Source organism: Eremomyces bilateralis, assembly GCF_010015585.1.
Source record: "Eremomyces bilateralis CBS 781.70 unplaced genomic scaffold P152scaffold_5, whole genome shotgun sequence".
Lineage (NCBI taxonomy): Eukaryota > Fungi > Ascomycota > Dothideomycetes > Eremomycetales > Eremomycetaceae > Eremomyces > Eremomyces bilateralis.
Window position 1 is genome coordinate 1,147,255 of NW_022985071.1, and position 27,707 is coordinate 1,174,961.

Sequence of the window (27,707 nt, forward strand, 5' to 3'; positions counted from 1 at the left end):
CCTCGCGCAAGGCCTCTGTACATGGATATCTCGGATTTCACAGCACACGGCTCCGGAGGTCTCATTGCAGCCTCTCCTTTGCCGGCACCGTGTCCGTCAATGCCTGTGCAGTAGCCGCTCGTTCCTCATAAAGCCGTCGTAAGTCATCAACAGATTGTTTCCGCAAATCCAATCTCCCGACCGCCTGTCGCCGTTGTTCCTTTGCTGAACTGTCTGGTTCCTGAGGCGCGGAATGTATGCGTTTTAAGAGACCCGCCGAGGGACTCTTCACTCGTCGGATTCCCTGGACGGGTGGACCCGGGTTCTGGGGGGGTTGGAGAGAGGGCCGACCGTATTTAAGGCCTTGGAGGACGGGTCCTGGGATGATTGGCCGAGCCAACGAATTGATAGATGGAGACCGTGGTTTTCCCGGTGGCTGAGTGGCCGACTCCTTCGCCCGTGCAGGGGCGCTTTCTATACTTTGTGATACTTTCCCGGCCCTCGCAGGCCACAGAGGCTTTGCGAAAGTGGGAGCAGAGGTTTGGAATTGGCCCGCACCCACGGCCGATCCACCGGATTCACTGCTGAACGGATACGCGGACTCATCGCCAACTCTCGTCGCTGATTGTCGTCGCGCACTGTCCGTGGCGATCACCTCTCGAGCCAGACGGGCCGCATCAGACGCACTCGGTCCCGATTCGCGATTGCGATTATCGCTTTCCAAGTTCTGGACCTGCTCAACGGTCAGGGCGTTTCGCTTGGGAAGCGATATGACAGGAAGGGGCACGGAGACTTCTTTACCTCCGAATTGCGGCTCTTTGCTGTCCGATTGCGCGACATCCGATGGTCGCGGCGGACCAAATCCATCCGCCACCCTCCCAGTGTAAGTCGGTGACTGGGCCACCGCAACGTTATCGTTATCGACAGGGAATATGGTTGAGTATGTTGGAGGTGCTGCGAGATTCGGTGTGGGTTTGCGCTGCAATACATTGGCAGATGTCGATCTGCTGCCCAGCTGTGGAGACGGCCGAGGAGGCAGCGGAGGTGGCGGAGCGAATTGCTCTTCGGCACCATCATTCTCTCGGAGGGCAATGCCTGTCATTTGCTTTACATAGTCTTGTGGTGTCTCATCCCCTGCTCGCGGTCTTTCCAGTGGATCATCGTAGTCGTCAACATCCGGCGGAGTTTCCAGATCTGATTCGAATTGGCCGGAGCTGATGTCGCACGCCTCTCTAAGGCCTTGAGACCAGAATTGAATAGCGGAAGCTAGGATCCGGCGAATGACGGATGAGATCTTGGCGTCCTCAATCTGGTCTGGGCCGCACAGCATCGAGGGCGCAAAACACACCGACAGATTCTCCGCATTCATTTTGTTGGACGGCTCGTATTCCGTGATGGCCGCCAACATCGGGAGCAGGTGTCGAATCAAAATCTGTCGTGACAGATCCGGTAGAGGCGACCATTCAGATGCTGGCGATATTAGCTCTTCCATATCCTCCAACAAGAAATCGGGCTTCTGGCTGTATCGCTGTCGGAGGGCGCCGTAGGAGCCATGGGGAACGATTGGCTGGCGGAGTTCCGAATACCAATTCTTGATCAGCCCCGCGGCTAAATGGACACCGTAGCACTGGGAAGGATGGAGTTCTGAGATGACCGACTCCGCATCGACAGCGTTCGGATAATTCGGTACCGGATAGGTTACCCCATTCTCGCTCCAGATGATAAATTTCTGGCCTCGATCGTACGCTTCTCGGATGATCTCCTTGACTTTGGAGTAGGGTGCGACCCTGAAAATGCCCTCAGTCTTGGGATTGTCGCCCATGAAAATGAAAGACGTTGTTTCACGCAGCACCCTTGGAAATCTTGCGTTGCCTTTTCGTGATTTCGGCAGAGGATTCCTAGCGCCAAATGCTCGTTTCCCACTACTATATGGGGCATATATGTCAGGAGACAGTCTCCTATCGTGTAGATAGGCTGATGTCGGGATCAACAAATTCTCGATAGGGATTGACAGCGCAAGCTGTGTGAGAGAAGACACTGCACAATACGTCAGCACAGTCAGGGGGGGGTGTCAGTGCTAGTCAGGAAATCCGGCACTTGAGTATTTGGAGTTGAAAACAGTGGGAGAATGGACTAAGCCAGGATTTGGAGGGGGTCAGTGGCCCCGAACACCATCCTGCTGTCGGTTGAAATTCCATGACAATGTAGGTTCCGATTTTGGGTAGCTTCTGACTCAGGGATCTCGAATGTATAAGGCAAAAGAAATGAAGATGATATGTAAAACTTGACTGTGCAAGACACAGTATCAACCAACTCACCGTGATATATCTTCCGTCGAAATTTAGGACTAACGATAGTAGAGAACATCTCTACCAGGATCCGGACCCAACTACGTTCGTGCACGATGTAGAGTCTCTGCAGCCGTTTCCGCATGATGCGCGAAAGAACATAATATGCTTGAATGAACCAACCCCAGCCCGGGCGATGTGGCTTTGGAATAGACGTGTTGGTTTCAACACCTCCACCAGCGAAGAAAATGACCTCATATCCCGAGCCCTGGAGCAACTCATCCTCCCCTGGGAGTCGGTCTAGTACATATGGAAGCAGATCATTGTAGTCGACCTCGTGAGAATCGGGAAATGCCGCGGAATTGAGAATGAAGATGGGCAGCCCTGTCTGGGAGGGAATAGGAGAGCGGTATAAGATGGTGCTTGCTACTTCCGCCAGCTCAGATGAGAACTCGGCTTCGGAGGGTTTCGGAGGAATTGCACTTAAGTTTGAATCGCGATTGCGATGAACCAGTGGATTCTTCATCCCGATAATGCTGGACGGGCTTGTTAAAATGCATCAATAACCATATACACAGCTCATCATCCGAGGTGTCAACAGAACCGATATGAGGGACTCCGGGACTGTCCAAGAGGGGTATGGTATTCCAATAGTCCAAAAGGATAGTGTTAACAATGTGTATAATAGTAGAAGGTGAGTCGAACGATGGTAATGCTCAACGCATGAGCCGAGTATTCATACGGAATACTTACAGGTCAAACAAATGATGAATGTGTGAAGCGATTCATAGTTGCACTGCAAGGATTATGTGGCAGCACATCACCGTCTGGCGTCTGTGCACCTCATCAACATCACAGGACACAGGACACAGATTCACAGGCTCACAGCAGCAAGGAAAATAAGAATGCAACCGCCGAATCCGCAATCTGACACGTTAATCGCGAAGTACTCGACCTCCAAATACTCTATCCCAACCCTGTGGGCCGTGACAAAGCACGGATCTATGTTAACATCATAGTATTTCTGCACAATGATATCTTGGGGAACGTACGTCAAGTCCTTGCGGAATCCGGGTCAACAGTGCCGTCTTGCTAACATGCGTATTAAAGTGTCCAGACTCTCCTCATCACCCTGGGGCCATTACTCCTTCCCAAACTCATAGCCTTTGTTCAATCGATACGATCGGCGTCAAAACTACCAAATAATGTCATCCAACGCTGCCCTCCAAGGGTTGCTTATACCCTGAACCTGCTGCTCATGAGCGCAGTCGTCGCCCTCCTCTTCACCCTGCCAGCCCTGAGCCCCGAGAACATTTTCAAGGCAACTGGTTCCCGACTAAGAACTCCGACGGATGAGTTGTTCAACCGCCTCAAGGCATTGCACCCACTCACGCCTACCGACGAGGCACTGAAGCGGAAGTTCGTTTCGCTCGAATCGCGCCTTTTGTACTTTCAATACGGACCTGATGTGCTGGCTTCGTGTCAATTTTGCACGTCCGATGACCTGAACAGCTACTATTATTATGCAATCCCTTCGGTCCTTTTCATCCATCTAGCACATATCGCTGTGCTTGGGGTTGTCACCTCATCGCTCCTCTCCGGAAGATATGGAGCACGGTGGAGGACTCACGCAACAATTACTGGGGCGTCATTGGCTGCAATAGAACTGTGGGTGCTGTCAATATACCCCCTAACCCAAAACACCAAGGCGACGAAGCTGTCCGAGATCAATCACTTCTACTGGCGCATGAGGCTCGTTCGAGGGATAGCGTTCGCTCTCGCGGATAGCCTCCTTGGACTGGCCATCTGGCTATGCGCAACCAATCGCTGGCTAGTGACGCCGCCAACAGTGTCAGAACGACTAGATGCAAGCACCCGTGCTATGGAGATCATCAGTACGAAACTGGTTGCTCTTGGGGCGATGCGTAACGCCATCTTTCGGAATGGCCCGCTGCGTGAGCGGACAGAGCACTACTGGCGCGAAGAATCGGACGTGATGCATGAGGTCCTCGAAGACCGAGACGTCTTGGATGGGACGAAAAATGCCCTCACAAGGATGGATTTGGATAAGATCACGACTGCTGCGGATCAGTGGTCCGGGGACATCATGATCAAGCTACAGGCTAGCGAAGAACCAACAAATACAGAATAGAAATCTACGCCTCGATCTCATATTTGCTGAAGAGCTATCGGATGTTTTCAAGACGGTGCAAGAAGGAACATATCCCTCATCATTCATTTCCAATTCGTCCTTTCATTCCCACAAATGCGCCATATACCCCCAGATACATAGGACAGAGGGTTCTTAGCTTTGCTCTTCCACCACGATACCCCATTCATGGTGTTCTTTTCCATACATAATATCTGAAAGCCAAGTCTTGATCTGCTTGGTGTACGGGCCTGCTTCGCCTGCGGTCATCGGCACACGTATGTCCGTCCCCCGGAAATGAATTTCCTGAACAGGTGAGATGAAGAAGGCGGTACCAGCCGCGAACGCTTCAAGCAGCCTCCCGTCTCCGGCGGCTTGCACAATTTCGTCCATCTGGATATTCCGTTCCACGATATCCAGTCCTTGAACATTCTCGGTGGACTCGCTCAACCTTTCCCTGACCAATTGCAGAACCGATCGGCGAGTGACTCCGTCTAGGATGATTTTGCGATCCAATGGCGCAGTCACCAGTTCTGTGGCTCCAGATCGAGTTCTCCAAACCACGAAGAAGTTCGACGCACCGGCTTCCGTGACTTCGCAGTTGTCGCCGAACAGCCACAGAATCTGGTTATATCCCGCCTTGCGAGCCTCTCCTTGCGCAACAAGCGAGGGACCGTAGTTCGCTCCGACTTTCGCATGTCCGAATCCACCGGGCCAGGCGCGAATCGTATCGTCTCCGCTTGCAAGAAGTTTCATACCCTGAGGGCTTCCGTCGGCGCCGATAGTCGGGGCATCGAGTCGAGGAAAGCACGTTAATATAACGTATAAAAGAGCTTCGTTCGGCCTCTGCACTCCGAGTGCTGGATCTGAAGCGATCATCGTCGGTCTGAGATAGAGGAACGACCCCGGTTCGTCTTTCGGTAACCACTTCGGTCCGTCCGTCGCACATAGTTTCATGATGAGCTTCAACAACTCGGTCGGAGCAAATGCAGGCAGGGCAATCCGCGTTGCTGAATTCAGCATTCGTGCTGCGTTCAGATTCGCTCGGAACAGCCGCAGCTTCCCGTCATATCCGCGATAAAGCTTCAACCCTTCAAAGCATTCGGTGGCGTAGTGGAGGCAAGAAGCGGTCGGCATCAGGCTCAACGGACCATATGGTTGGAGAGCGGGAGCATGCCATCCTTCTTTCACCGTCCATTTGGCCGTGATCATATGGTCCGTACATATGTTTTGAGCGGCAATTTCCGGACTTCCAGGAACGGGTACGGGTCGAGGCGATGCGGTGTATGTTGATGTTATTCGCGAGGCATCTAACTCGGCAAGCTGAACGCCAGACACGCCATTGGCGCCATTGGTCAAGGAATGTGCGGTCTTCGATAATGCGCTGGAGACTCCAGCCGATGTGAGTTGGGAGGTCGTATCGATGGCGGCGGGAGGCATTTTTTGGGATGGGCGGACGGGATCGAGCTGAAGGGAAGGCGATCGGTCAGAAGGATGAATGACAATGAAATATAATCAAGGTTAAGAGTCAGCTATATATCAATTGCTTTGGAAACTGGTGACTGGGTCTCGGATTCTAACACGGATGCAATTTCTGTGAGGAGAGTCGGAGTTGCACAGTCATAACTCATATATGCACGTATGTCACGGACTTGATATTGGTAATGACTCCGAAATCGCGAATTCTTTGTTGGACCCTCTCTTCGCCCCTCCAACCCTCGCCGGTTTCGGTTTTGCATGGAAGAATCTTTATGTTCGGATCTAGGGCGGAAGGGACCCAGTCTCCCAAAGTCCCATGGGAATATGATGTTGCTCTGGCTGAATCGGAAGCCTCCAAAGTGCCTGCGTGTCTATGGTACGCGATTTGCGATGTTGCCAACACGACGCAACCCGACAATTGCCGTTTCTAACCTTCCTCATTTCGATATCGGTTCTCCGAAACTCCAGGGGAGGGCTTGAGCCGTTGATAGACATGAAGTGCTTGAACAGCATGCATAATTAAAAGAAGGATTGGAATATTGATTGGTTCAATTGTTGACAAAACCGCGGCTGACATCCGATCCGTGGTTGCATCCATGGATGGTTGCGGCACCGCATTAATAATACCTAGCTGGCTGTTAAGGTTGCCTCCTCCGCTACCGCTAATGACTCTCAATTCGGCCAATTAAACAAGACTTTCGGACATCAAGCGTGAATTCATCATCCTGGTGGGAGTGAAAGCTGGAGGTCGGGTGGTTGAATTTCAGTAATTTATATATTTTTCTTCGGATGACTGATAGAATTTAAATTATGCACATAAATCGCTTCTTTCCGAAATTTACGCTAACTTAGTTCTGTATAGGTTTGGTTAGATTAAGTATTGATGCCTTGCGGCCTTAGGCACCAAATCTGAACTACGTGAAGCTCCTCAAAATCTCACCATCTTAACTCTATCTCCGCCTCCTAATTAGTAAATGAAAACTTGGCATGAAATATTGCCAGACCTCCGGAAATATTTCATGAAAATTACAGGCACAATAGATTTCATTGAAATCTTTCACCCACCCTAGCTGGAGGATGTTAGGTACTCATGGACAATCCTCTTTCTTCATAGCGGAGGTGAGATGTATCAGCCTGTTATCAACATAGATACCGAATTCTGAGGACTGCATTAATAGCTCCTGGCTTTATACTGTAGTAACATTGCAGTTAATTCAAGTTAATTCAAGTTTCGGCTGCAAAATTCAATCAAACTGTGGATGATTTATGAAGTTTGTCAGCCCAGCCGGACAACGAACTTAGTCAGAGTTGACTTTATTGCGCCACTTTTCAGTCCCCATATGGCGCAGTCCAGATGTGGCGCAATTTGCCGGTCACAGCCACAGCCCTGGACACAGTGGAGGTCTGGCCTATCAATCACGATTTCAATCTCAGTTCGATGTTTGCGTTTCAGATTATGGCACATGGGAACATCAGAAGTTGACACCACCGGACAAACTTAGAGACCTGATCGACTGAAAGTGTGCAATCCAGCCTCATACATCCACTTCTTAGATGCACTGAAGAAAGAGGCAGACTGAATTTGAGACTACCATCCATTCAACTCCCCGCCGACCTCAGCAACCCACAATCCGAAGTCTACCTGGAATATCTAGCCATTGTACCGGCCTATACCTACTTATTCGCCGCCAGGATGGATATTCGAATCCTTAGGCCGTCTGATATCCCCCACGTTCAACAGGCCAATCTTACAAATCTCCCCGAGAACTACTTTTGCAAATACTACCTCTACCACGCGCTCTCATGGCCACAATTGTCATATGTCGCTGTGGATGTAAGTGTACAACCCTAATCAGACGGTCCAACCTGGATAGATATGACACAGTGCAACTCACTCTACTCTCAGGTCTCCAGACCCCAGAAGTCGCCATATGACCCTCCAAAAATCGTTGGGTATGTGCTAGCGAAGATGGAGGAAGAGCCCACCGATGGTGTGCAACATGGCCACATCACCAGCCTGAGCGTGATGCGGACTCATCGGAGATTGGGATTGGCAGAAAAAATGATGAGACAGAGCCGTAAGTCCTTGGAATTTTCGCACCTGGATGCACAGTTATCCCTCCACCCTGCGATTCATGGTTCAGACCCTTTATGTGCACATCACAATATAACTGTTTCTTATTGGGTACTTCGTTCTGACTATGAAATACAACCATGTAACTGGGTTAGCGAATGTTGATCTAACTTGGAGTAGAACGGGCCATGGCAGAGACATACGACGCTCAATATGTGTCCCTACACGTACGTGTCTCAAACGCCGCTGCGCTGGGTCTGTATCGAGACACACTGGGTTTCAACGTCGAAAAAATCGAAGCCAAGTACTACGCAGATGGCGAGGATGCGTACAGCATGCGCATGGATCTGAACAACCTGCGGAGACCTGTATTGGACGACTCAGCCTCCGAGGGAGAGGCAGAGGACGAGGGTGGGCCAGTCGGTAGTGCGGGAAAGAAAGGCGACGGACCCGCAGCTGGCAAGGATAAGTTGAGGAAGGTCAAGGTGGGCAGAGCATTGGGTGTGGGAAATTTGGTTGAACGGGTCGAGGGCTCGAAGGCCGCTTGAAAATGGTGTAGTTAGTCAAGAACCGCTGACTGTCCGATTGAGGTCATGAGGACAAAGCACTCTAAGCATTTAGATCATTAGATTGGCCTAGCGAACGCCCCGAATCAACATGATACTTCCATCCACTAGTATGTGAAGGAAACCATTCAGGGGACGTCGGGTTTCTGCGTCAACATAGGCCTAGAAAGTCAGAACGCCTCGTTTAACGCCGTCAATTCTAGCTTCCGTGAACAGCGAGCAATTGGCATGTCACTCCTCTCATATCAATTTCTGGGGGTTGGGCGTATTCACCCAGCCTATTCAACTCGTGACATCGCACTTCCCTCTACGGCGTTGGGTTGACGTCACCACACTGTTGTTGACCTAAGGTAAGGCAGTCCATGTCGGCTGCGATCGAAATAGTATTGCAAACTACCTTTGACTTGACTGTTCCGAAAATAGGAGAATGAGTCGAGATTGAAGGTCGAGATTGTTGGGACAGTCGACCAATTAATTGCGGCCGCCAAAGAAAACCCAGTTCAGCGCTGAAAACATCCATTGATAGAACCACGACATCCATCCGGTGGAATGGGCAACGCCGATGCTCCACCGGCTTTGCTTCAAGATGCCCGCAGCGCGAGGTATTGCTCGCTTGTCGAATTCTGCGACGGCTTCCTCGAGGTTTTCATATGCGCAAAATTGCTCTGCGAGCGTGAAAACATCATGAAGCGCAAGGTTTGCACCCGCGCCGGCAAAAGGAGAAACCGCATGGAGCGCATCCCCGAGGAAGATGGCAGGAAAGTCTCTTACCGCATTCCCTTGTTCAAACGGAGTCTTGTCCATTGCATTGAACTTTATAATCGAAGTCTTGTCGGTATTTTGGATAATCTCCTGGAATGGCTCACGAAAGTAACTTCCCTTCTCCTGCACCAGGCGAATGAGGTCGTTGGCCTCCTCCTCGTTCATCGGTTGTTTTTTCGCGGGTTCAGGAGTAGCTGTTCGCCAACTCACGTTCCAGGATGCTCGAGTCTCGTCCTGCGGAGAGACAAACACACTGATTCCAGTCCCATTAAGAACGAGACCCCAGTCTTTATCGGCCGGGGGTGGAATCTGTCCGTCCGTGAAAACGGACGCTGCAGCAATACAAGTTACTCCTGCGTAGTCCAGCGTATCCTGTGGCCGGAGCTGGGACCTGATTTTGCTGGAGCTGCCATCCGCCGCAACAAGGACATCGCAGGATGCTATATTGCCATCGCTGAGATGGACATTGAGCGGCATGTCCGTACCTCGTTCGACAGACACGCAGGAAACTCCCCAAACGATCTGGTCATTTGGATCGACTGCGTCGATGAGAACGCTCCTCATGTTCTTACGAGAGATTCGTAAGCCCTCGACAGGCAGGTCTTTCCTTTCTCGTCCCGAAACCGCGATCAGGGTTTGCCAATCATTGTTCCATACATGGAACGTGCCTTGTTCTCCCTGTTGCCCAGTGATGCTTGCCTGAAGCATCTGATCCACGATCCCCATCTCTTTTAGCGCCGTCATTCCATCGCTTACTCCATCGCTACGCAGCGAAAGAGAGTATCCTTCACGACCCATGACATCGGCATGGGTCTCCCGTTCGTATATGATGATCCTGGGCGGTTTAGGGTCGCCGGGTAGGGATGGCCATAGTTTTCGGAGAGAGATAGCAAACGCAAGACCCGAGACCCCCGCACCCGCTATGAGTATCGTTTTGTTTGCGACATAGGGAGTGATGTTTGGTGCCATGGAGGGCAATAAGAGATGTCTATGAATTTGCGGATGTTGGGCAAAATGAAAGGGGCGAATGACAAACTATGAGGATCTGTCTGTATTTGGACTGTGGAGGTTTGTGTCGCGTGAAACGTTAGCAGACGTACCGATGAGAGGCATGTATTGCCGAAGGAAGTCATTTCAAAAGCTTTTAAATATTATAGCGAACTGGAAAGCAAGGGATGTGTATCTCCGACGCGTTTTGGTCGAGGAGGGGTAATATCGTATTGACGTGTCGTTGCCGCGTGGACCTTGATGTGTTTTACGAGCCCTGACTCTTTGACTTCCAACTTCCAATGTCAATACAAATTGAACTATTCATGAGGACGCGATGGATTGGATGGCGTTGATGATAAGCGCCTTTCCAGGATCCCCCGTCATCGATACGAGAGGTGGCTTCCCCTCACTGAGGCTTGAGCTTTGAGTGAAGTGTGAACGACTGCTCTGCATACTCCTTCATAAATGTCATGAAGATGATTTGATCCTCCTGTTAGCCAGCAGAATGATGCTGTCCAGATTCCAGTAAAGGAAAATGGGATGTGAACCTTGCAAGATTAATATCCCGAGCAGCTCGTGGTAGTGGCTCGTTCGGGCGCTAATCTAATCCCTATCCTCTTTAATTCGTAATACTCGTACTTCAAAGAAAAGGCGCGTAAGCATCGGAGAGAAAGACTGGACGAACAGTCATCACCCATCACGACTCAAGAAGGTGATGCTAACATGAAGCATTTGAAATTTGAACGCATTAACTACTAGATATGAGGCCAAGCTGTTGTTTCCCACGACCCGTTACGCCGAAGAACATGTTACATATTGCCTGCGCCGGCTCGTTCAACGAAAAAATTACTCCGCAAATAGGCATCCTCTATCATTCACAACTCTCCTTCGCTCCCTTTCGTGAGATCTGGGAACTGTCAAACAATCCGAGACACATCATCGGTCGCCTTCGATGTTTCTTGGGTGAGCTCCTTTTCGGAAGCTGGTGGCTCACTTGTTGGCTTTTCCTTGCACAAACCAAAAGCCTTTGCAAGGAGACCATTGGAACCGCCGAGGTGGAAAGGATCAACCACTTGTAAATACCAAGGGCGCGCGAATTTCTGGCGAGAACGCTCTCTCCTCGTATATTCTTCTAGTTCGGTGCCATCAAGCTCCCAAAACTTGGTCTTTTGATCTCTCTTAGTAACCAGACCATAGACGTCGAATGGATCGAAAAATGTTACCCAGAAGGGGCGGGTATCGTTCCATCCAGGTCCGCGGAGCTCTGTCTTGCCATCCTTCGAGAGGAACGTATGATTTGATTTCGGAAGTCGTTTGCCGGGATGCCAAATGTTCATTATAAAAGTATTAACCAACATGAAGGCGCCATCAAAGACCCAGAAGTAGGTCTCATTGGTGTATAGCTCGCCTTCCCAACCCTGGAAGTACTCGGCGATCCGATAAATGCATCTTGCCGTGACGATGGCACAGGAGACATAGATAATAATCAAAACGGTCCGTAGCTTCGAGTTGAGCACATTGATCTTGAGTGCCTTGCGATGGAAGTCCGCCACGAATAAAATGAAGACAAAGAACATGACCGCCTGGGTGATGAGGCCTGCCCTGATCATGTTTGAGCCCACAGTTCTTTGGGCATCGGTCAGAGACGAGTTGGTGACTCGAACTACACCATTTACCGTTATAATTTCCACAATTCCATCGATGGCGAGGAACGTCGTCACTACCCGGCCGGGATGGATGGAAGAGAGGTAAGGGACGTAAAACAAGACTCGCGAAAAGATCAGGTAATTGATCGCAGCGTAGACGGGAGGCCCCTGGGTCCATTAGCTATTTGGCTCAAGAACTTCGCATTGGGGTTCTTACCGACATGACTAGCACATTACTAGCAATGAGGATTCCAAGGTCTGAGATATGGTATGCTCCAACTTCTCTCGTCACCATGCCAGTGCACAGGAGGAGCGCAGCCCAGGGCATGAGGAGCGTAACACGCCATGATTTGTACCGTCTGTCAAGAAGATCAATTAAGCGGGACTAACGAGAGGAGTGAAGTCCTTACATTGTCTGATATCCATGCCAGATGCCTGAAATCGCGAAGAGGACGGAAAACACAATCGGGGCTATTTTATTGGGTTGATAAAACCACTTGCTGCCTTCCTGATATCGCGACCAATTTGGTTCCGACATATTGAAGCCTGAAGGAAATTAATTGGACTGGAGAGACTTTAGAATGATAAAGGCTAAATGGGCATGGTCTTTCAAAAGGACAATGAACTTGAACGGCAATAGGACATATTAAATAAGTACAAGGCCACGGCAAGGCAAATCCATAAGTAGATATCGCTGTGTCGAACAGCCATAAAGTCAGCCTGAACGTTCGGCCTGCCCGATCCCTGCTTGATAGTCGCAGATCTGTTGGCTGAGTTCCAAACCAACTGCCTAGGCCACAAATTGGCAGCATCGCGAGCGCTGAGCACGAGCACTGAGTAGAGACGCGAGATTTCCGATGTCACTTTGGCAGGACCGCCTGGACAGTTTATTACTGGTATATGGCGATCAATCGCCATTCGACAATGATGGTGCACCAATCATCCTAATTAGTAGTGACGAAAGAAATGAGAAAAGAGGATAATAGCCAAGCCTCATTGGATAATGGATAGGCCAGGCGGGAAGAAAACTGGCAAGGCTCCCACGAGGCAGGGAGAACCAAAAGAATGTCATACGTGGCTGGACATGACATATTGGCGGTGGAACAACCGATCAACGAGCCATGCTCCTCCTGTTCCGGAAGGACTAGCGAGATCCTGCTATTGCAATAATTGATAAATCATAAATGCGACCACCGCGACATCAAGTCGATGGCGACAATTCTTCACTATTAAGGAAAGATACAGATCTCTCTAGACGTCTGGAAGGAGTAGGTTCCGGAATAGTTAGAGCCAGCATATGTCATAGTCTCATGGAGTCTTTAAATTCCATTGTCACTTATAGTCTCTACGTGTCCAGTTGTAGGTGAGTTGTAAATTGTAAGTTGTAGTTGCAAGCTGCAAGTCGCAAGTCGCAAGTCGCAAGGTGTGGTTGGAAACGGGTTAGCGCCGTTCAGGACCCCTTTAGCTGCAACTTTCTCCTGTCGACTGTCGACGACGAGTTCGAGGCACTCTCAACATAGTATTATTCCGCACCCCATACTCCGTTACAGATACACGACTGTTCAACAAATGCATCACGTTCGGAATGCTGCGGAGAAATGAGTCATTTCAAAGTACCTAGATGATTGGACTTTTCGTGCGGCATCATGGAGCCCTCAGCAAGCTCCAAAGTGACTGGTTAGTGTGGGCATTCCCAAGGCAGACCCAGCAGTTCGCTAACCACGGCTTACCCCATGGAATAGTTGAATATCACGACCCATCTGGTGTCTTTCCCCTGATTGCTTCACAGCTCCAATCTCGCTTGCCTCTTCGAAATTTGCATTGGAAGGCACCCACAAGGCCGCTTAGGTCCATAGAAACTTTGCACATTGACTTTGTCCCTGCTCCTGATATCATTGAATCTGCCCGACCCGTAAGTGTTGGCCCAAGGGCAACCAATAGCGGCGATAATGGGTCGCGCAGCTCGTCGCGGCCGCCATCGCGAAGCAGAAGCGATGCCTTGAACTCCGACGGACCGAGATTTCCAGTCCGTGAGAGGAGACACCAAATCCCCGGTCTACGGCAGACCCCATATCTGAAAATCTTGCTGTTTCGTTGCGATGACCCCGAGACTTACAAAGTGGCCGCCCGAAAGCAACTTCGAGAATGGGTGAGATCCCACACTCCGCCGTCCCAATCCTCTTCCGGATCCGCCAGCGGCCAAGAGAACCACGATGCTTTTGAATGGCTTATCATCCATGTTGTGGTTCCCGATACGGTAGCCTCTCTTCAACCTCGATCAAGCGGTTCGTCGAGTAGCAGTGCAGCCGCCGGATCAGAGAGAGCCGGCGGGACTTCGAAGTGGCCTGGAAGGGGTTCAAGTACCATCTTCGAGAAAGTTCGACAAGATTTCAATGCCTCAAGCAAATCTGCCCCAGACCGCGTCGCTCAAATCAGAGTCCAAAAGAATGAGCTGCCGGCCGATTTTCCTTTGCCATCTACGGCCTTGAGCCCTGCATCGACCCCTTATGGAGACGGCCCACAAGAGCAACTGAACTCCTGGAACGATGTTATCGCTAAATTGAAGAGCCTTATCTTACTGTCGTTTGATCAGCGCGTAAGCCAATACGAAGAGGACATTCGCGAGAAAGATTCTCAGCGTGCCTTACCGGGCTGGAATTTCTGCACCTTCTTTGTGCTCAAAGAGGGCTTGGCCCGAGGATTCGAGAATGTTGGTCTCGTGGAAGATGCATTGGTGGGATACGATGAACTTGCTATTGGCCTTGACACGATCCTTCGTGACCAGTCTTCAGGTGGTTTAGAAGGCCATGGAGGGATATTACTTGACTACACAGAGGATCTGCAGCACCAACTATTGAAAGCGCAAGCCCAGGCACAATCGGCGGAGGATCCCTCGACGTCCTCGCATACGCAGATCGACTTGTTCAACCAATTCTTGGAACGGCCGATCGAGTCGTCTCGCAAGGATTACAGGGACTTGATCATGTCAAACAACGTCTCGGTGTATGAGTTCAGATGTTATATTTTCGCTCGACAGATGGCTCTACTTCTTCGGATGGGCAAAACAACCACATCTTCAGCCGGGCCTGAGACCGATGATCTTATAATTTTAGCAGAGCTTTGCCGAAGGGCCGTGGCGTTCATCACAAACCTCGCCAGAATTGTGAGAGCAGACCTCTTGACAGGGTAAGTCAATGGAATCTCCCGTGAAGTTCTCGCCGCTAACAGTTGGATTAGATCCGAGTCGATCCCAAACTCTAGGTCGTCTGTGGAAGGACTTGTTGAGCATCTTACGGCATCTTGGATCCATGCAACCGCATCCCAAATACTCGCCGTAACTGGGAGCTCAGCCTTGCCATTTACATTGAACAACTCCTTACCGACAAATCCGCCAATGGACGGGAAGTCTAACCCTTCCGAAGCGAGAACAGCAGTGCATCCTTCACGGGCGAGCTCGCTCGTCCATCGCCGCTCGTCCGCACAATTTTCCGGCGGGGAGCCACCATATGCTTCCACACCAGCAACTAGTCAAGTGATATTTGATCAGCAGCAATCACTTCAGACATCCGCACCAAGAATTCCTGCTAGAGGCCCCGAGGGACTCAAATCAGGTCTGGAAGACTACTCTGCATCTCGAGGAGAGCTAGTTCTCTTGCAACGTCGCACACTTGAGGAAATTGGAGAGAACAAGGATTGGTTTGTCGGGTGGAGATCTAAACTTCTCAACCAGGGCAGGTCATTGGACGATGTCGACCTTGATGACGATAGTCAACAGGACGAGAAATCGATCAAAAGCACTGATCAAGGGATCGGGCTCGCTGGGTTATATTTTCCCTCACTGGCGAAGGCTATGCGGTCACTTTCAGACTTCCGAGAGTTGTATGAGAGTCTCAGCTATTACTCGCTGAAACACTTCCACACCGCTGCTCGCGTTCAGTCTGCGGAACGGATCATGGGTGATTTGGCGATACTGAAATTTGAACTGGGTGACTATGCTGGTGCGGCAGTCTACTTCAGCAGAGCAAGCCCATTATACGCACAGTCGAGGTGGGGATTTGTTGAAACAGCGATGCTAAAGTTGCATGTCCAATGCTTAAAGAAGCTCCATCGAAAAGATGAGTATATCAGGGTCCTCTTCCGTCTCCTTGCAAAGGCTGCCGCCTCTGAGAAAGCTCGCTTGCTCCCTCGACCTAAGCTCAAGCCACACACCTCGAGTTTGGACAATGCGGAGGTCGTTGCTAGCACGATCCAAGCGACATGGCTTGATGATGACTTGGTCGATACGCAAGGCTATTTGGCTGAGCTTGTCTCCTTTTCAGATGAGCTTCCATATGATGTCACCGTTCCCATGGCACATTATTTTGCAGATATCACGGTAATACCAACCATACGACACTTCGAAGACAAGGACGGGTTCGAGCTGCAAGTACGGGTTCGACACGTTCTCTCCGATGATGTGTCTATTCAAGAGGCCAAAGTTTTATTAAAAGCTTCAGGCCAACGGCAAGTTCCAGACATCTGGCTGACCAGTCGACAACCAACCACTGTCCGGAAAGGCCTTCAATCGATAATGGTTGAATCGCATATCAATACATTTGGAGACTATACCATTGATCAGGTATTGCTGAAGTCGAATAAGGTTGTCTTTGTGCATGAAACGGGCAGCAAAGAATCCGCATCCGCGCCTTTGGATCCGCCACTATCAACATCTGGCCATTTACATTCATCCAGGAGACTCCGAGTTCGGTCCTACGGTCACGCAGATGCATTGGACGCCAACCTATCACTCTCCGACTTCATCCATATCGACAAGACGAGAAGCATTGATCTTGCCATTTCAACCCGGCGGAACGAAGTCTCGACTGCCGTGATTAGACTAAAGGCAGGGACAGCCGGATTGAGAATCCATACCAGCGATTGTTCGATCCTTCAAGGACCCGGCAGACTCGGCGATGTCAATCGGTCGGGGATCATTGAAGTATCCGATATTCCCTCTGGAGGTGTGACGAAGCTTAAGATCCCGTACGAGCTGGAGGCGAATCCTAAAGATATTGCTGTCTCCATGGAGATCAGTTATAACACAGCGTATGGTTTGTTCGTGTTCCAAACAGCGTCGTCCTTGCCTGTCGAGCTGCCGCTCGATGTGAATGTGCACGACATCTTCAAAGCTTCCTCCCTTTTGTCACGCTTCACGATTCGCACCGCAACCGGTATCCCGCTTCAAGTATTGAACATCAATCTCCAGGGGTCCAAACAATACGCCGTACAGCCATCTTCCTGCAAAATCACCCCAATGATAATATTCTCCAAGGAGCCAGCATCGATCCTCTACAAAATCAAGAGGATCGATAAGGGACGTCCTGACTCTCAGCTCCTTCAAGATCACGGTGTCAAATCTTCACCCATTGTGCTCGAGGTAGACTACAGGCGCCTTGAAGAGGATATTTTTACGTTGGCGGAATCACAGTTTGAAACGGGACTTGGACAATCTGAACACGCTCGATTTGTCCGGCTTTTGTTGCCGTGGTTCTCGGAATCTTTCAAATCTAGATTAGGAAGGGCTGACTTCGACAAAATCGCCATGCTAAAGACGATCCCGCTGGGCTCTTTCGACGAGTGGAATTGGTCAGAGGTGGTTGAAGCGCTGCCTGGGGCGATGACGCGGAACATCTACGACTGGCTCGAAACATGGCATGAGGTAAGAATACCCTTTGATCTCTACAGGCTTGTTATCTAACCATTATTCTTGCAGGCTAATCCAACCATTCTGCTACCGCCTGTAAACTCACTAGGCGAGTCCGCATTGCGTACCCGCCGGATTGCCATCACCGTGACGATCCCCCGGATTCCCGTGGTGTGTACGGCCACCATCGCCCTCAAGCCCAATTGCTCGGACTCTTCATCACCACTCACCTCAAACCAACCACACATCATCCCCATCGGAGCTCCTATTTCCGCCACGGTAACCATCACTGCTACCCGCCGATGGGACCCCGCAGCGTCCCCTCTCGCCACCGACCCGATCGCCCTCGTCTTCGAACTCGACGCACACCCCGACATCTGGCTAATCGGCGGCTCGCGTCGCTGCGCCTTCACCGTGACGCCCCCTGAAACGGCGACTTTCCCGATCGTGCTCGTGGCATTACGACCCGGCCGTCTTCTCCTCCCGAGGGTGGAGGTGCGGGCGTCCGGACCGACTGACTCGCAGAGCAGGCCGGCGGGACAGGCGGACGATGTGTCTGGAGAGCCGGAGGTGGTTGTCGAGACGGACTTTACGGGGGTAGGGGAGGCGGTAGTGGCGATACCGGATGTAGGGGCGACGACGGTCGGGGTGGGGAAGGCGGAGGGGATGCATGGCGGCGTGTTTCTAGTGGAGACGGAGTCAAGGGAGGCAGGGCTTGCGTAGATGACTCTGTGGGGAACTGGGGATAACGGGACGATGGTAGTGTGCATGTCAGCTGAGACGTTGCGGAGAGTTTGTGGCGGTTGATCTAGATTGGTTACATGAGTAGTTGTGCGATGTTTCGGGCACTCCGGATGGTCCCAGCTTTTAAAGCCTTATATTTGGACGTTCTATTGGTTTCTGACCATGCGGAGGCCTTATGGAAGAAGTCCCGAAGACGCAGGTAGTGAGGAGTCTTCGTGTAATGGATAGCATTGATAGTCCTATCAGATGAAGCAGGTTAGAACACATGATATCAATTGGCTATTCTCATTGTACTGATCTACTAGTATTCACAACACAGTTTGAATATCACGGTACTCGCCATGAGGATGCGTTACAGCTCCGTTGGAAAATCCCCGTGAATGCCGTTTTATGATAGTATATATAGTCTAATAGTCTGTTACCTGTTAAGTGCGATTTCGAGCATTCCCTCCCTTTATGAAAACGGCACGGACTCACCCCCCATGTTCCAGCCCTCCCAGGGGCCAGGGATGCTTGAAAGTTTGGATAGAAGCGATCTCCACAAACAAATTGGGACTATGTTTCTGATCCGATGTCTCATCTCCAGACTCGGTGAGACTCCAATGTTGAGTGAATTAAACCATCAGGTTCAAAATCACTGGTGATCATATTAGGCACTACTCAGAGCCAGTTAAAACAACACTAGGAAGCGAGGCTGGCGAGCCAATGTCATGAACGAATTGCGCCCAGCTGTATAGAGATTGGCATCACATGCAGATCGAAGAGGCGGAGTGACGGTTCGGCATGTTTTTACAAAGCTTGAAGTTTCGGAAGAATGGGTGTAGCTTGGTGTACCCACCCAGTAAACAGAGAGTCTGGAGTAAATACGAATGTACCAATGAGGATCCTTCCAATGCGAGTATGCGACCCGTTTGATCCCGATCCCCGATTAGCACTTCGCTGCTACTACTATTCCCAGGACGAATCCAAACCATCCAGTTGAAAATCCGAAAGCAACCAAATTCGCTAGATACATAGTACCACGGCTCGCAGATAGATCGGTGGCGATACACACCCTAAAGTCCCTGATGGAACTTGGAGGCGTGGGGTTGCGCAAGCCACAGCGAACAGTTCTAGAACTTGGACAATAGTTTTCCAACGATATTGCCCCTTCGGACATGATCGACACACAGTTGACAGTACTCTGCCAACACCTGGCACTCTTGAGGGTTCATGGTAGCAGTTTGAATCTAAGGCTTAATGCAGCTACGGAGAATAATAATGCATGTGAGTCGTGAGAGGTAGGACAGGTTTCGAGCCTACCCAAGACCCTTAGCTAATGGATAATAGAGGAGCTCCTAGGAAGATGGTCGGTTGTCTTTGTCCCATGATTACAGGAGGAGCAATATTACAGACGATCCGTGGTCCACTAGCATCTGATTGCGGCAGATCTTCCTGGCGCCACTGCATGGGTCCTAAGCACCCAAATTCGAAGGGACCAAACCCGAAGCATATGGTTGGTTTATCGCGCTAACGCGCAGGTCGACTGGTCAAGCGAGCGGATCAGCAGATGGACTCGGAGCGATCCGCAAGATTACGACTCCGTTACCGATTGCAACGTTTGGAGGGGGTTTTTTCGGAGCAGCGCAGTCCAAAGCACATGTCTCATGCCTGTCCCACGAAAACCTAACGGTCAACGGAGGGCGATACCTAGTCCTCCGTATTCATGGATTGTTCTCAGGATACACGATGAAGGATCCTCGGTAGGTAGACGCAGTAAACAGTGAAGTTGCAAGTTGTAAGTGTAACACAGGATATTATTGTGATTTATGACTTTATGAGAAATAATGAAGGAGAAGGGCAGGAGCGGGGGTCCAAGCGAAGAAGCTAAAGAAGCTGGGCGAGGATTGAGGAAGCAAGGTTTCGCCGATTCGGTAGATTTATTGACAGGACAATTCACAGGGTGCGGTTGGGGCAGACACTAGGGGTGGGCCTCGTTTGAAGCTGACACAGATAAGTTACTGGTTACTAGGTTGTATGTAGTAGGTACACTGTAGGTGTAAACTCAAGAGAATGGAGACGGGAGAAAGTGGAGAAGGATGGTGATATGCCGATATCAGGGGTAATGGGAGAGGAAATATGCAGGATACAAAAAGATAATGCTTAGGAAAGGGGAACCCGGGCAGATCGGAAGGAATTGATAAGAGGGAATTAAAGGGATAGAATGATGGTTGGGTGATGGAGCGGATTCGGGATGGATTGCAACGTGTCTGATGAGAGCTCAGAGGAAGAAAGTGCAGTTAGAGTTCGAGCTCTCATGCATGTGTTGGCTGAGCTTATCCTTAAAATGGGAAAAGTCTAGCCTGGGCTTCCATGTCAGAGGGGTTGGTGCCTTGAAGCCTTACAGCCTGACACCCTACATTTGATGCCTGCTGAGCCATAGACCCCTGTCTCATCCCTGTCTCATCCCTGCATCGCCCTTCACTTTTGTTGCGACTTCGGTTCTTCGGTGGCTCGTTGAGACGCTGAACCCCCCAGATGCTGAACCCCAAGACGCCGATAATGAAACTCAGATCGGGAAATTCGACTTTGCTCGCTGCCGTGCTGCTGTACCGAACGAGTCCAATCTCATCGACGTAATGGATATTCCATGTTCAAGGCTGGCTGTCTAGATCTCAATCTGCAATCTGCAATCTCCATGTTGCTAGGTGCTTTTAATACTGCCGTAGCGTTGTTGTGCCTGGCCCCTGGGCTCCGTACCTCCCCTAAGTCCCTAATTCTGCTGGGCGCTAGCCCACCACGCTACCACAGCGAAAAAAAAAAGACCAACCGTCGCCCCAATTTTGCCTAGCAAGTCTCAAGTTCAGTCTGTTCTCAACACAACCCACAACTCCCTCTCCCCCCCGGTTGACCGCCTCCAGGTCTCCAGGTGTCGAACAATTGCTCCATAGCGCAAAAGGCTCTTACAACTTAAAAGGCTCTCGTGTCCCCTTGTCGCTCGCGTTTCCTTTTTATTCCCCAGGTTAGCCCTTTGATACACTATCGTTTGCCCATCCTTGGTCATCCAGCATACCTGGATCGGTGACCGTGGCCTTAAAAAGTTCGGTGTTGCCGTCGAAATTTCCCCAACCCCAAACCCCCCATCCATCCATCTCCATCTCTTCCCTCCGATTTCTCCACGAGGAATTTCTCTTCGAGGCGTTTGAAGCTTCGCATCGTCTATTCCGAGCTCCCTGCCACTTCACTCGAGCAATTGGCTTCGTTCGACTTAACATCATGGCCTCAACCACCGCCCGTCCTCGCCGCGCTGGCATCCGGAGGACCATCACCTCCGACTCCGCTCCATCGTCCTCGGCGCCCTCCGTGACCGTCTCACCGCTCGATTCACCGCTCCAGTCATCCTCTAGCACTTCGCTGTCGTCGCTTGGCTCGGTCGACGACGTTGAAGTCAAGGCTCCGGCCGCGCTGGTCGACACGTACGGAAACAAATTCGAGATCCCGGACTACACCATCAAGCAGATCCGGGACGCCATCCCGGCCCACTGCCTCGAACGATCGGCCCTGCGAAGCTTGGGCTACGTCGCCCGTGATATCGCTGGGCTCGCCATCACCTTCTATGTCTTCCACAACTATGCCACCCCAGAACTCGTCCCGTCCACCGCCCTTCGAGGCGCTCTCTGGGCCGGCTATACGGTCATCCAAGGCCTGTTCGGCACCGGACTCTGGGTCCTGGCCCACGAGTGCGGCCACCAGTCTTTCTCCACCTCGAAAATCTTGAACGATACGGTTGGTTGGATCCTGCACTCTTGGCTTCTCGTGCCGTACTTCTCGTGGAAACTCTCCCATAGCAAGCACCACAAGGCCACCGGTCATATGGATCGCGACATGGTCTTCGTTCCCCGGACTCGCGAAGACCAGGCCACGAGGATGGGCAAGATGGTCCATGAGCTGAGCGAGCTGATGGAGGAGACTCCGATCTACTCGGCGCTCATGTTGTTCGGTCAGCAAATCGGAGGCTTTCCTTTGTACCTGCTCGCCAATGCAACGGGCCACAATTACCACGAGGGACAGGTCGAAGGCAAGGGCAAGGGAATGAAGAACGGTTTTTTGAACGGCGTGAACCATTACCTGCCATCGAGCCCGTTGTACGAGCGCAAGGACGAGCACCTCATCTTGTTGAGCGATCTTGGGCTTGGCATCGTTCTGTCGATTGTCTTCTTCCTTGGGAAAAGGTTTGGCTGGTTTAACATTTTTGTCTGGTATATCGTCCCCTATCTCTGGGTCAACCACTGGCTTGGTAAGTCTCCTTAATCTTTCCCGGTGCTAGCAGAAACTGACCACTCCCAGTCGCCATCACCTACCTACAGCATACCGACCCCTCGCTTCCTCACTATGACGCCACCACGTGGACTTTCACTCGCGGCGCTGCCGCCACCATCGATCGTGATTTCGGCTTCATCGGACGACACATCTTCCACGGCATCATCGAAACCCACGTCCTGCACCACTACGTCAGCCTCATCCCGTTCTACAACGCCGACGAGGCCAGCGAGGCCATCAAAAAGGTCATGGGTAAGCATTACCGCAGCGACACTAAGCACGGGATGTTCGGTTTCCTGTACGCCATGTGGAAGAGCACCCGCTGGTGCCAGTGGGTCGAGCCCAACGCCGACGCTGAGGGCGAGGGCAAGGGCGTCATGTTCTTCCGGAACGTGAACGGCCACGGCGTGCGGCCGACGAAGCTGGCCCCGTCGGGCGAGACGGCACTGAAGCGACCGACGTTGGTCGTGGGATCCGAGAGCGATCATGAAGCGTCATGACCCGTGACGCCCCGCCGTCCATGATCCGGGAAGAGAATGCGCACTTGCATTTCTTGTCGTTCGTTGACTATCTGATGGGCCTATTTCGCGTCTTGCATTGTTCCGGCGTTTTGCCTTTTGTGTCTAATTGCGACTCCCGTCCATCTCTTTGGAGACGATTTTGCCATTGTCTGAAGAGCGATTCCGTTCGTTTTCATGATCGGTACTTGACCGGACGTTCGGATGGTCGTGAGGCTGGACATCACTTCCGACCACGACACGCAACCGCATTGATAGACGGGGAAAGATTTTTGGAGAGTTTATAGGAGAAGATGGCATTTCGAGGTCATCGATAGTGAATGGAGACACATCGACGTCCATGAATTGCGTCGCCTGATTTCAAATATGGCATGATATGCTAGACATAGACATGGAAAATCGAAAATCGAATCAACCCAGGAAAGCAATCTGAGTGAAGTCGGTTTCTTAATAAGAATATGAACAGAATGGCAACGAGAGCATGTAGAGTGTGACCTGGGGGAGGGGGAATAGACACAGGTTCCCATCATTCGAGCGGGGGGCGGCGGATATTCCTGCACCCGGCATCTAATCCATCATCACACCGCTGATCAGGGGAGGCTTTGCTGTCGAAAATCCACCCCTCCGCGTATCTTCTTTTGAATTAGTATTTCCAACTTCAATGTCGACGTTAAATGCACCTATTTATCGACTTTTTGAACAATCCCTCAGTGAACAGGTTGGCTATTCGGGGCAGTGGAGACACACATGCTCTATGAAAGAGTCGTATATTCGATTTCACTATGAAATGACAACCTGCTTTGTTCACAATACCATCGATTATACCGTACTTAACTTACCGGACGAAACATGATCCAGGTCATAGAAATATATGTCAGACAGATCTAGATCCGTTCATCACGATGGAGCAACCTTCCTAGGCTGTCCACCTTGTCAATAGACAATCAATCCCTGTTTCGAGACTTCACCGCCTTGAGCGGCACGTCCTAGCAGAGATTCGGGGTTGGATGATATCCTTCATTCTTTTCAGTTCTATCTAATGTCAAATGGGATTGCGGGTTATTCAACATTGTTCCCTACGTTCAACATCTCAAATGCACAGTTGAAGGTTTTGCAGGGGTATTGGCTTGCTCGTTTCTTGATTTGCCGTCTGGGTCTTTGGATATTCCGATACTGTTCAAGTCCGGTGCCCGGTCGACAGATGGTCGACTTGATTCTAGCCGATGCAAAAGAGCATTTAAATGTCCAAATCATAAGTCATTCTCTCCGGATAGCAAGCGAGACCTAGAACAAGGGCCTGGGTCGCGAGCCCGCCTCTAGGAACAATCCTCTTCGATGCACCCGCATAACCACAGGGTCCGAAATTGGTTATGGGTGCCTAGCATTGAAGAAAGCAGGCATGAACATATCACCGATTTTTCCTTTGCTGGCCTACTTGTGAACAGATAGCATATCAAATGATGTTATATCTTCTGGCATAGATGTTGATCTAGATTGCCCCGGCCGAAATCCGCACATACCGAAGGCCACTACTAAAGCGGCACCAACGGCAGTGGCCACTGTCGATATGGTGGAGATGCTGATGCACCTCGAGCTCATACAGTTCTGACAGTGGCACAGACATGCATCGTCATCCAATGCTTCGGCGAGGCTCTCATATACGGTTTCAATGAGTGCTCAGTCACTACTTAAAGCCGTGCCTGTCCAGCTCTAAGGACTTTTCACTGGCGATAAGGCATCAGTGTATCTCTCATCATTCGCGGATGCAGTTGAGAACATTCATCATACCCCTATCAGGCGAGTAAAGACAAAGGCTCTCTGTCCTGTTTGCCGAAGACACAACCAATCAAGCCCCCAGTCAAAGTCAGGTTTCAATGATAGGCCTTCCTCCAACTTCACCCCTTCTTGACCCTGGCAACGACGTTCTTGTCCGCTTGAATCTTGGGGATTTTGGCTTCTCGCGCTTGCTGCGCTCGATTCAGGAACTCTCGATTGGCTTTGATGGATGGAACTTCTTTCGTCTGCGAACCTTGCGACCCTGACGCCGGCTGTTTCGTTGTCGTGGTCTGTTTCTCAGGTGCGGGCGCCGAACGTCTTGAGGTAGGAGCTTGTGGAGTTGACCGAACCTTGTTGGACTGAGCCGGAAGCCTGCCCATTGGCCTTTTGGACTGCTCGTTTTTGGCACCAGTGGACGGGGTGCTCAGCTTAGGTACCGACTTAGTGCTGGATGCTCCAGCGGATACATTTCCTCGTGCACCGGTTCTCATGTCGTTCGGTTGAGGTGCTCGGGGATGGGTGGGTATCCGTGGAGGGACGCTACTCACTGCGCTAGCCGGGCCCATTGGAAATACGCCTAGAGGGCCTGGCTGCGATGAGACATCGCTAGCAGATACGGTGGACGGTGCTCGAGACTTCTTGGCGGCCAGAAAAGAGACGGGCCTCGACTTCGAAGCAGTTGACATGGATTGCGTTCCCGGAAGAGACGTGCCTTTTGCCGGTGCAGTTCCCGCGTGTATAGTATAGCCTGTTCGACGAATCTGTGGCTTGCCTTTCTGGGATAACGCGGGAGCACTGGCAGTCACTGGTGTCGGCCTCAGCACTGGGGTAGATGCAGCCTTCAATGGTGGAGGCGCTCCTCTTGGTTTTGGCATCAGCCCGGGAACGTTTGGGATCGACTGTTGCATCTTATCCAGGTTGTCCTTCGTCAGTTCCAGCTGCTCCTTCTTCCCCGTGGGCTTGCCGTGAGCAGCTGTGATGGCTCTTAGCATTTGTTCAAGCTCGACTGAGCCGCCGAGTGCTTTAAGGTCGGTTGCATCCTTGAGGCCTGGTTGTTGCATCGTCTCTACCAGCGCTTTGAGGTCGATCAAGTCTTTCTCAGACCCTCCATAAAACATGAACAAGACCACTAAAAATGCAGTCAAAGGCGCGAATATCGATAGAAATTCTTCCATGTTTCCTGTTTTCACCTCCGCCTCGATAAATTTTGCCGGTTGCCGAACGATCTTGCTTCCTTGCTTCTTCTGTTCGATCAACCAGTTGTGATCAGTTGGAAACTGGTTGAACTTTTGGAAATGTTCAAGGAGATAGTCTTTCTCTCGCCATCGGTTCCGTAACCAGATATCGAACGCCGTCGAATCATCAACAGGGATGGTGGTGATTCGAAAGCGTCTCCAGTACATGTTCACACTCTTCGGCGGTCGTCCTTCCAACAATGAACCGCGAAGGGTGTATATGTCTTGGCCGTACTGGCCTTCGGGCACGCCTTCGTAGGCTATTGTGCAGTCATATAGCCATTCGGTTGACTTGCGCAAGTTTTGAACGCAGAACCTCAACCCGGTGCTCCTCGGGAGGAGCTGGTGTTTCATGTCTTGAATACCATTCTTACTTGCCCATTGCTTGCTGCGCTCCCTCGTCATGGCTGAGAGGTTGGTCCCCTCAGGGAAGATCACGAGCCACATCGGGACTTCCGGCTTGTTCAGAGGCATGAGCTGCTCTTTGAACCGGTCTTTATCATCCGCCCATTTCCGTGAGAGGAAGATGAAATTGTAAAATTGCATTCCCCATCCGATTATAGGAACGTTCTTCAACGATTCTTTCAGGATGATATAGATGTGGCCGTGCATCTTGTTCGTGTACGCTATCCACCAGAGATAGAGCCAGTCAGTGTATAACTGGTGGTTGGACATCATCACCAGTCGCTCAGGAAACTTGCATTGCAAGCTCCCATCATCTCTTCGGAGGAGTTGACTAGGCATACTGTTGTCGCCGCTCACCCGAACCACGGTGGGACTCCACCACTGGGTCATTGTCGTCGCAAGCACACCAAACGACTGCTTCGTGAACGCCATGTAGGAGTTGTAAAACTCCGGATCGACTGATTTAAATGGTGCACCGATAAACTGTGAAGCGCTGATAGCGAGAATCCCCGAGCAGAAGGTTGATGCCGCCGTGAAGGCGCGCTCAACCTGTCCTGCTTGTCCATGTGGAGTCCGTCCAGATGGATGAGGCTCAACATTTGGTTTTTTGAAGTTCAAGCCGGCATCCTCTGGTGTTGAGGGGGTAGGTTTTGGTTTTGGTTTCGGCGGCATTGCTGGCACGGCGCTCTTCTTCCCGTATAGTTGAACAATCTGAAGCCCTGATGTCGAGTGGCGTGGAAGGAGTGCAGTTCAGAGTCAAAAAGTAACACCGACGATATTGTTTCACCACTACTATTCACAATTCTGCTAATATTGGTGATCTGATGGAGGAAGCAGGTGATTGAAATGTTTGCCCCCCCGTTCCAAAATGCGACTGCCAGAATCCTAGTGATGACATCGTCAAGCTCCAGATCGCGATGGATTCAGCCACCCCACGCCAGATCTACAGTCACTTCTTCCTGATCAAGATATTTGCGGCCCAGCCTTCGTGAGAGCGGAGCAAGTCAAGCCACAAGGGTCTGACAGGATCTGATGGAGTGGACCAATCACCAATCAGATCGTCCAACGTCTGGCATCGTCCAACTACGTCATTGCAGTCCGCAAGAACTGGAAT

General features: G+C 51.0%; 10 protein-coding genes across 10 annotated transcripts; 4 read left to right on the top strand and 6 right to left on the bottom strand.

The window, feature by feature from the left end:
• Window positions 1-61: 61 nt before the first annotated feature.
• On the bottom strand, window positions 62-2,796 carry P152DRAFT_392543 (uncharacterized protein; the record flags this gene model as incomplete). The annotated part of the gene is made up of 3 exons (XM_033676154.1): window positions 62-415; window positions 470-2,016; window positions 2,298-2,796. Coding segments are annotated over 3 exons (2,400 nt in total), but the record flags the coding sequence as incomplete, so codon positions are not given.
• A 502-nt stretch (window positions 2,797-3,298) lies between these two features.
• On the top strand, window positions 3,299-4,419 carry P152DRAFT_472290 (uncharacterized protein; the record flags this gene model as incomplete). Its single annotated transcript, XM_033681145.1, has 2 exons — window positions 3,299-3,315; window positions 3,378-4,419. The coding sequence occupies 2 exons, from the start codon at window positions 3,299-3,301 to the stop codon at window positions 4,417-4,419; spliced, it is 1,059 nt and encodes a 352-aa protein (XP_033536170.1).
• Window positions 4,420-4,495: 76 nt separating this feature from the next.
• On the bottom strand, window positions 4,496-6,016 carry P152DRAFT_277606 (branched-chain amino acid aminotransferase II). Its single transcript, XM_033674899.1, has one exon. It carries the CDS (start codon window positions 5,854-5,856, stop codon window positions 4,573-4,575), a length of 1,284 nt encoding a protein of 427 aa, XP_033536171.1. The 5' UTR covers window positions 5,857-6,016; the 3' UTR covers window positions 4,496-4,572.
• A 1,326-nt stretch (window positions 6,017-7,342) lies between these two features.
• On the top strand, window positions 7,343-8,745 carry P152DRAFT_456808 (N-acetyltransferase complex ARD1 subunit). The gene is made up of 3 exons (XM_033679089.1): window positions 7,343-7,729; window positions 7,802-7,973; window positions 8,150-8,745. The coding sequence occupies exons 1-3, from the start codon at window positions 7,589-7,591 to the stop codon at window positions 8,515-8,517; spliced, it is 681 nt and encodes a 226-aa protein (XP_033536172.1). The 5' UTR covers window positions 7,343-7,588; the 3' UTR covers window positions 8,518-8,745.
• Window positions 8,746-9,006: 261 nt separating this feature from the next.
• On the bottom strand, window positions 9,007-10,266 carry P152DRAFT_393595 (FAD/NAD(P)-binding domain-containing protein; the record flags this gene model as incomplete). Its single annotated transcript, XM_033676206.1, has 1 exon — window positions 9,007-10,266. One exon carries the CDS (start codon window positions 10,264-10,266, stop codon window positions 9,007-9,009), a length of 1,260 nt encoding a protein of 419 aa, XP_033536173.1.
• Window positions 10,267-11,005: 739 nt separating this feature from the next.
• P152DRAFT_456811 (uncharacterized protein) lies at window positions 11,006-12,516 on the bottom strand. The gene is made up of 3 exons (XM_033679090.1): window positions 12,344-12,516; window positions 12,151-12,292; window positions 11,006-12,101 (listed from the first exon to the last, which is right to left on the bottom strand). Exons 2-3 carry the CDS (start codon window positions 12,259-12,261, stop codon window positions 11,205-11,207), a joined length of 1,008 nt encoding a protein of 335 aa, XP_033536174.1. The 5' UTR covers window positions 12,262-12,292; window positions 12,344-12,516; the 3' UTR covers window positions 11,006-11,204.
• Window positions 12,344-12,949, bottom strand: P152DRAFT_456813 (uncharacterized protein). The gene has a single exon (XM_033679091.1). It carries the CDS (start codon window positions 12,849-12,851, stop codon window positions 12,543-12,545), a length of 309 nt encoding a protein of 102 aa, XP_033536175.1. The 5' UTR covers window positions 12,852-12,949; the 3' UTR covers window positions 12,344-12,542.
• Window positions 12,950-13,579: 630 nt separating this feature from the next.
• P152DRAFT_447886 (uncharacterized protein) lies at window positions 13,580-18,339 on the top strand (the record flags this gene model as incomplete). Its single annotated transcript, XM_033678015.1, has 4 exons — window positions 13,580-13,610; window positions 13,676-15,119; window positions 15,171-17,631; window positions 17,686-18,339. The coding sequence occupies 4 exons, from the start codon at window positions 13,580-13,582 to the stop codon at window positions 18,337-18,339; spliced, it is 4,590 nt and encodes a 1,529-aa protein (XP_033536176.1).
• A 3,064-nt stretch (window positions 18,340-21,403) lies between these two features.
• On the top strand, window positions 21,404-23,499 carry P152DRAFT_277717 (uncharacterized protein). The gene is made up of 2 exons (XM_033674901.1): window positions 21,404-22,636; window positions 22,687-23,499. The coding sequence occupies exons 1-2, from the start codon at window positions 21,616-21,618 to the stop codon at window positions 23,157-23,159; spliced, it is 1,494 nt and encodes a 497-aa protein (XP_033536177.1). The 5' UTR covers window positions 21,404-21,615; the 3' UTR covers window positions 23,160-23,499.
• A 2,719-nt stretch (window positions 23,500-26,218) lies between these two features.
• Window positions 26,219-27,265, bottom strand: P152DRAFT_392901 (acyltransferase-domain-containing protein; the record flags this gene model as incomplete). Its single annotated transcript, XM_033676169.1, has 1 exon — window positions 26,219-27,265. A coding segment is annotated over one exon (1,047 nt), but the record flags the coding sequence as incomplete, so codon positions are not given.
• Window positions 27,266-27,707: the final 442 nt, after the last annotated feature.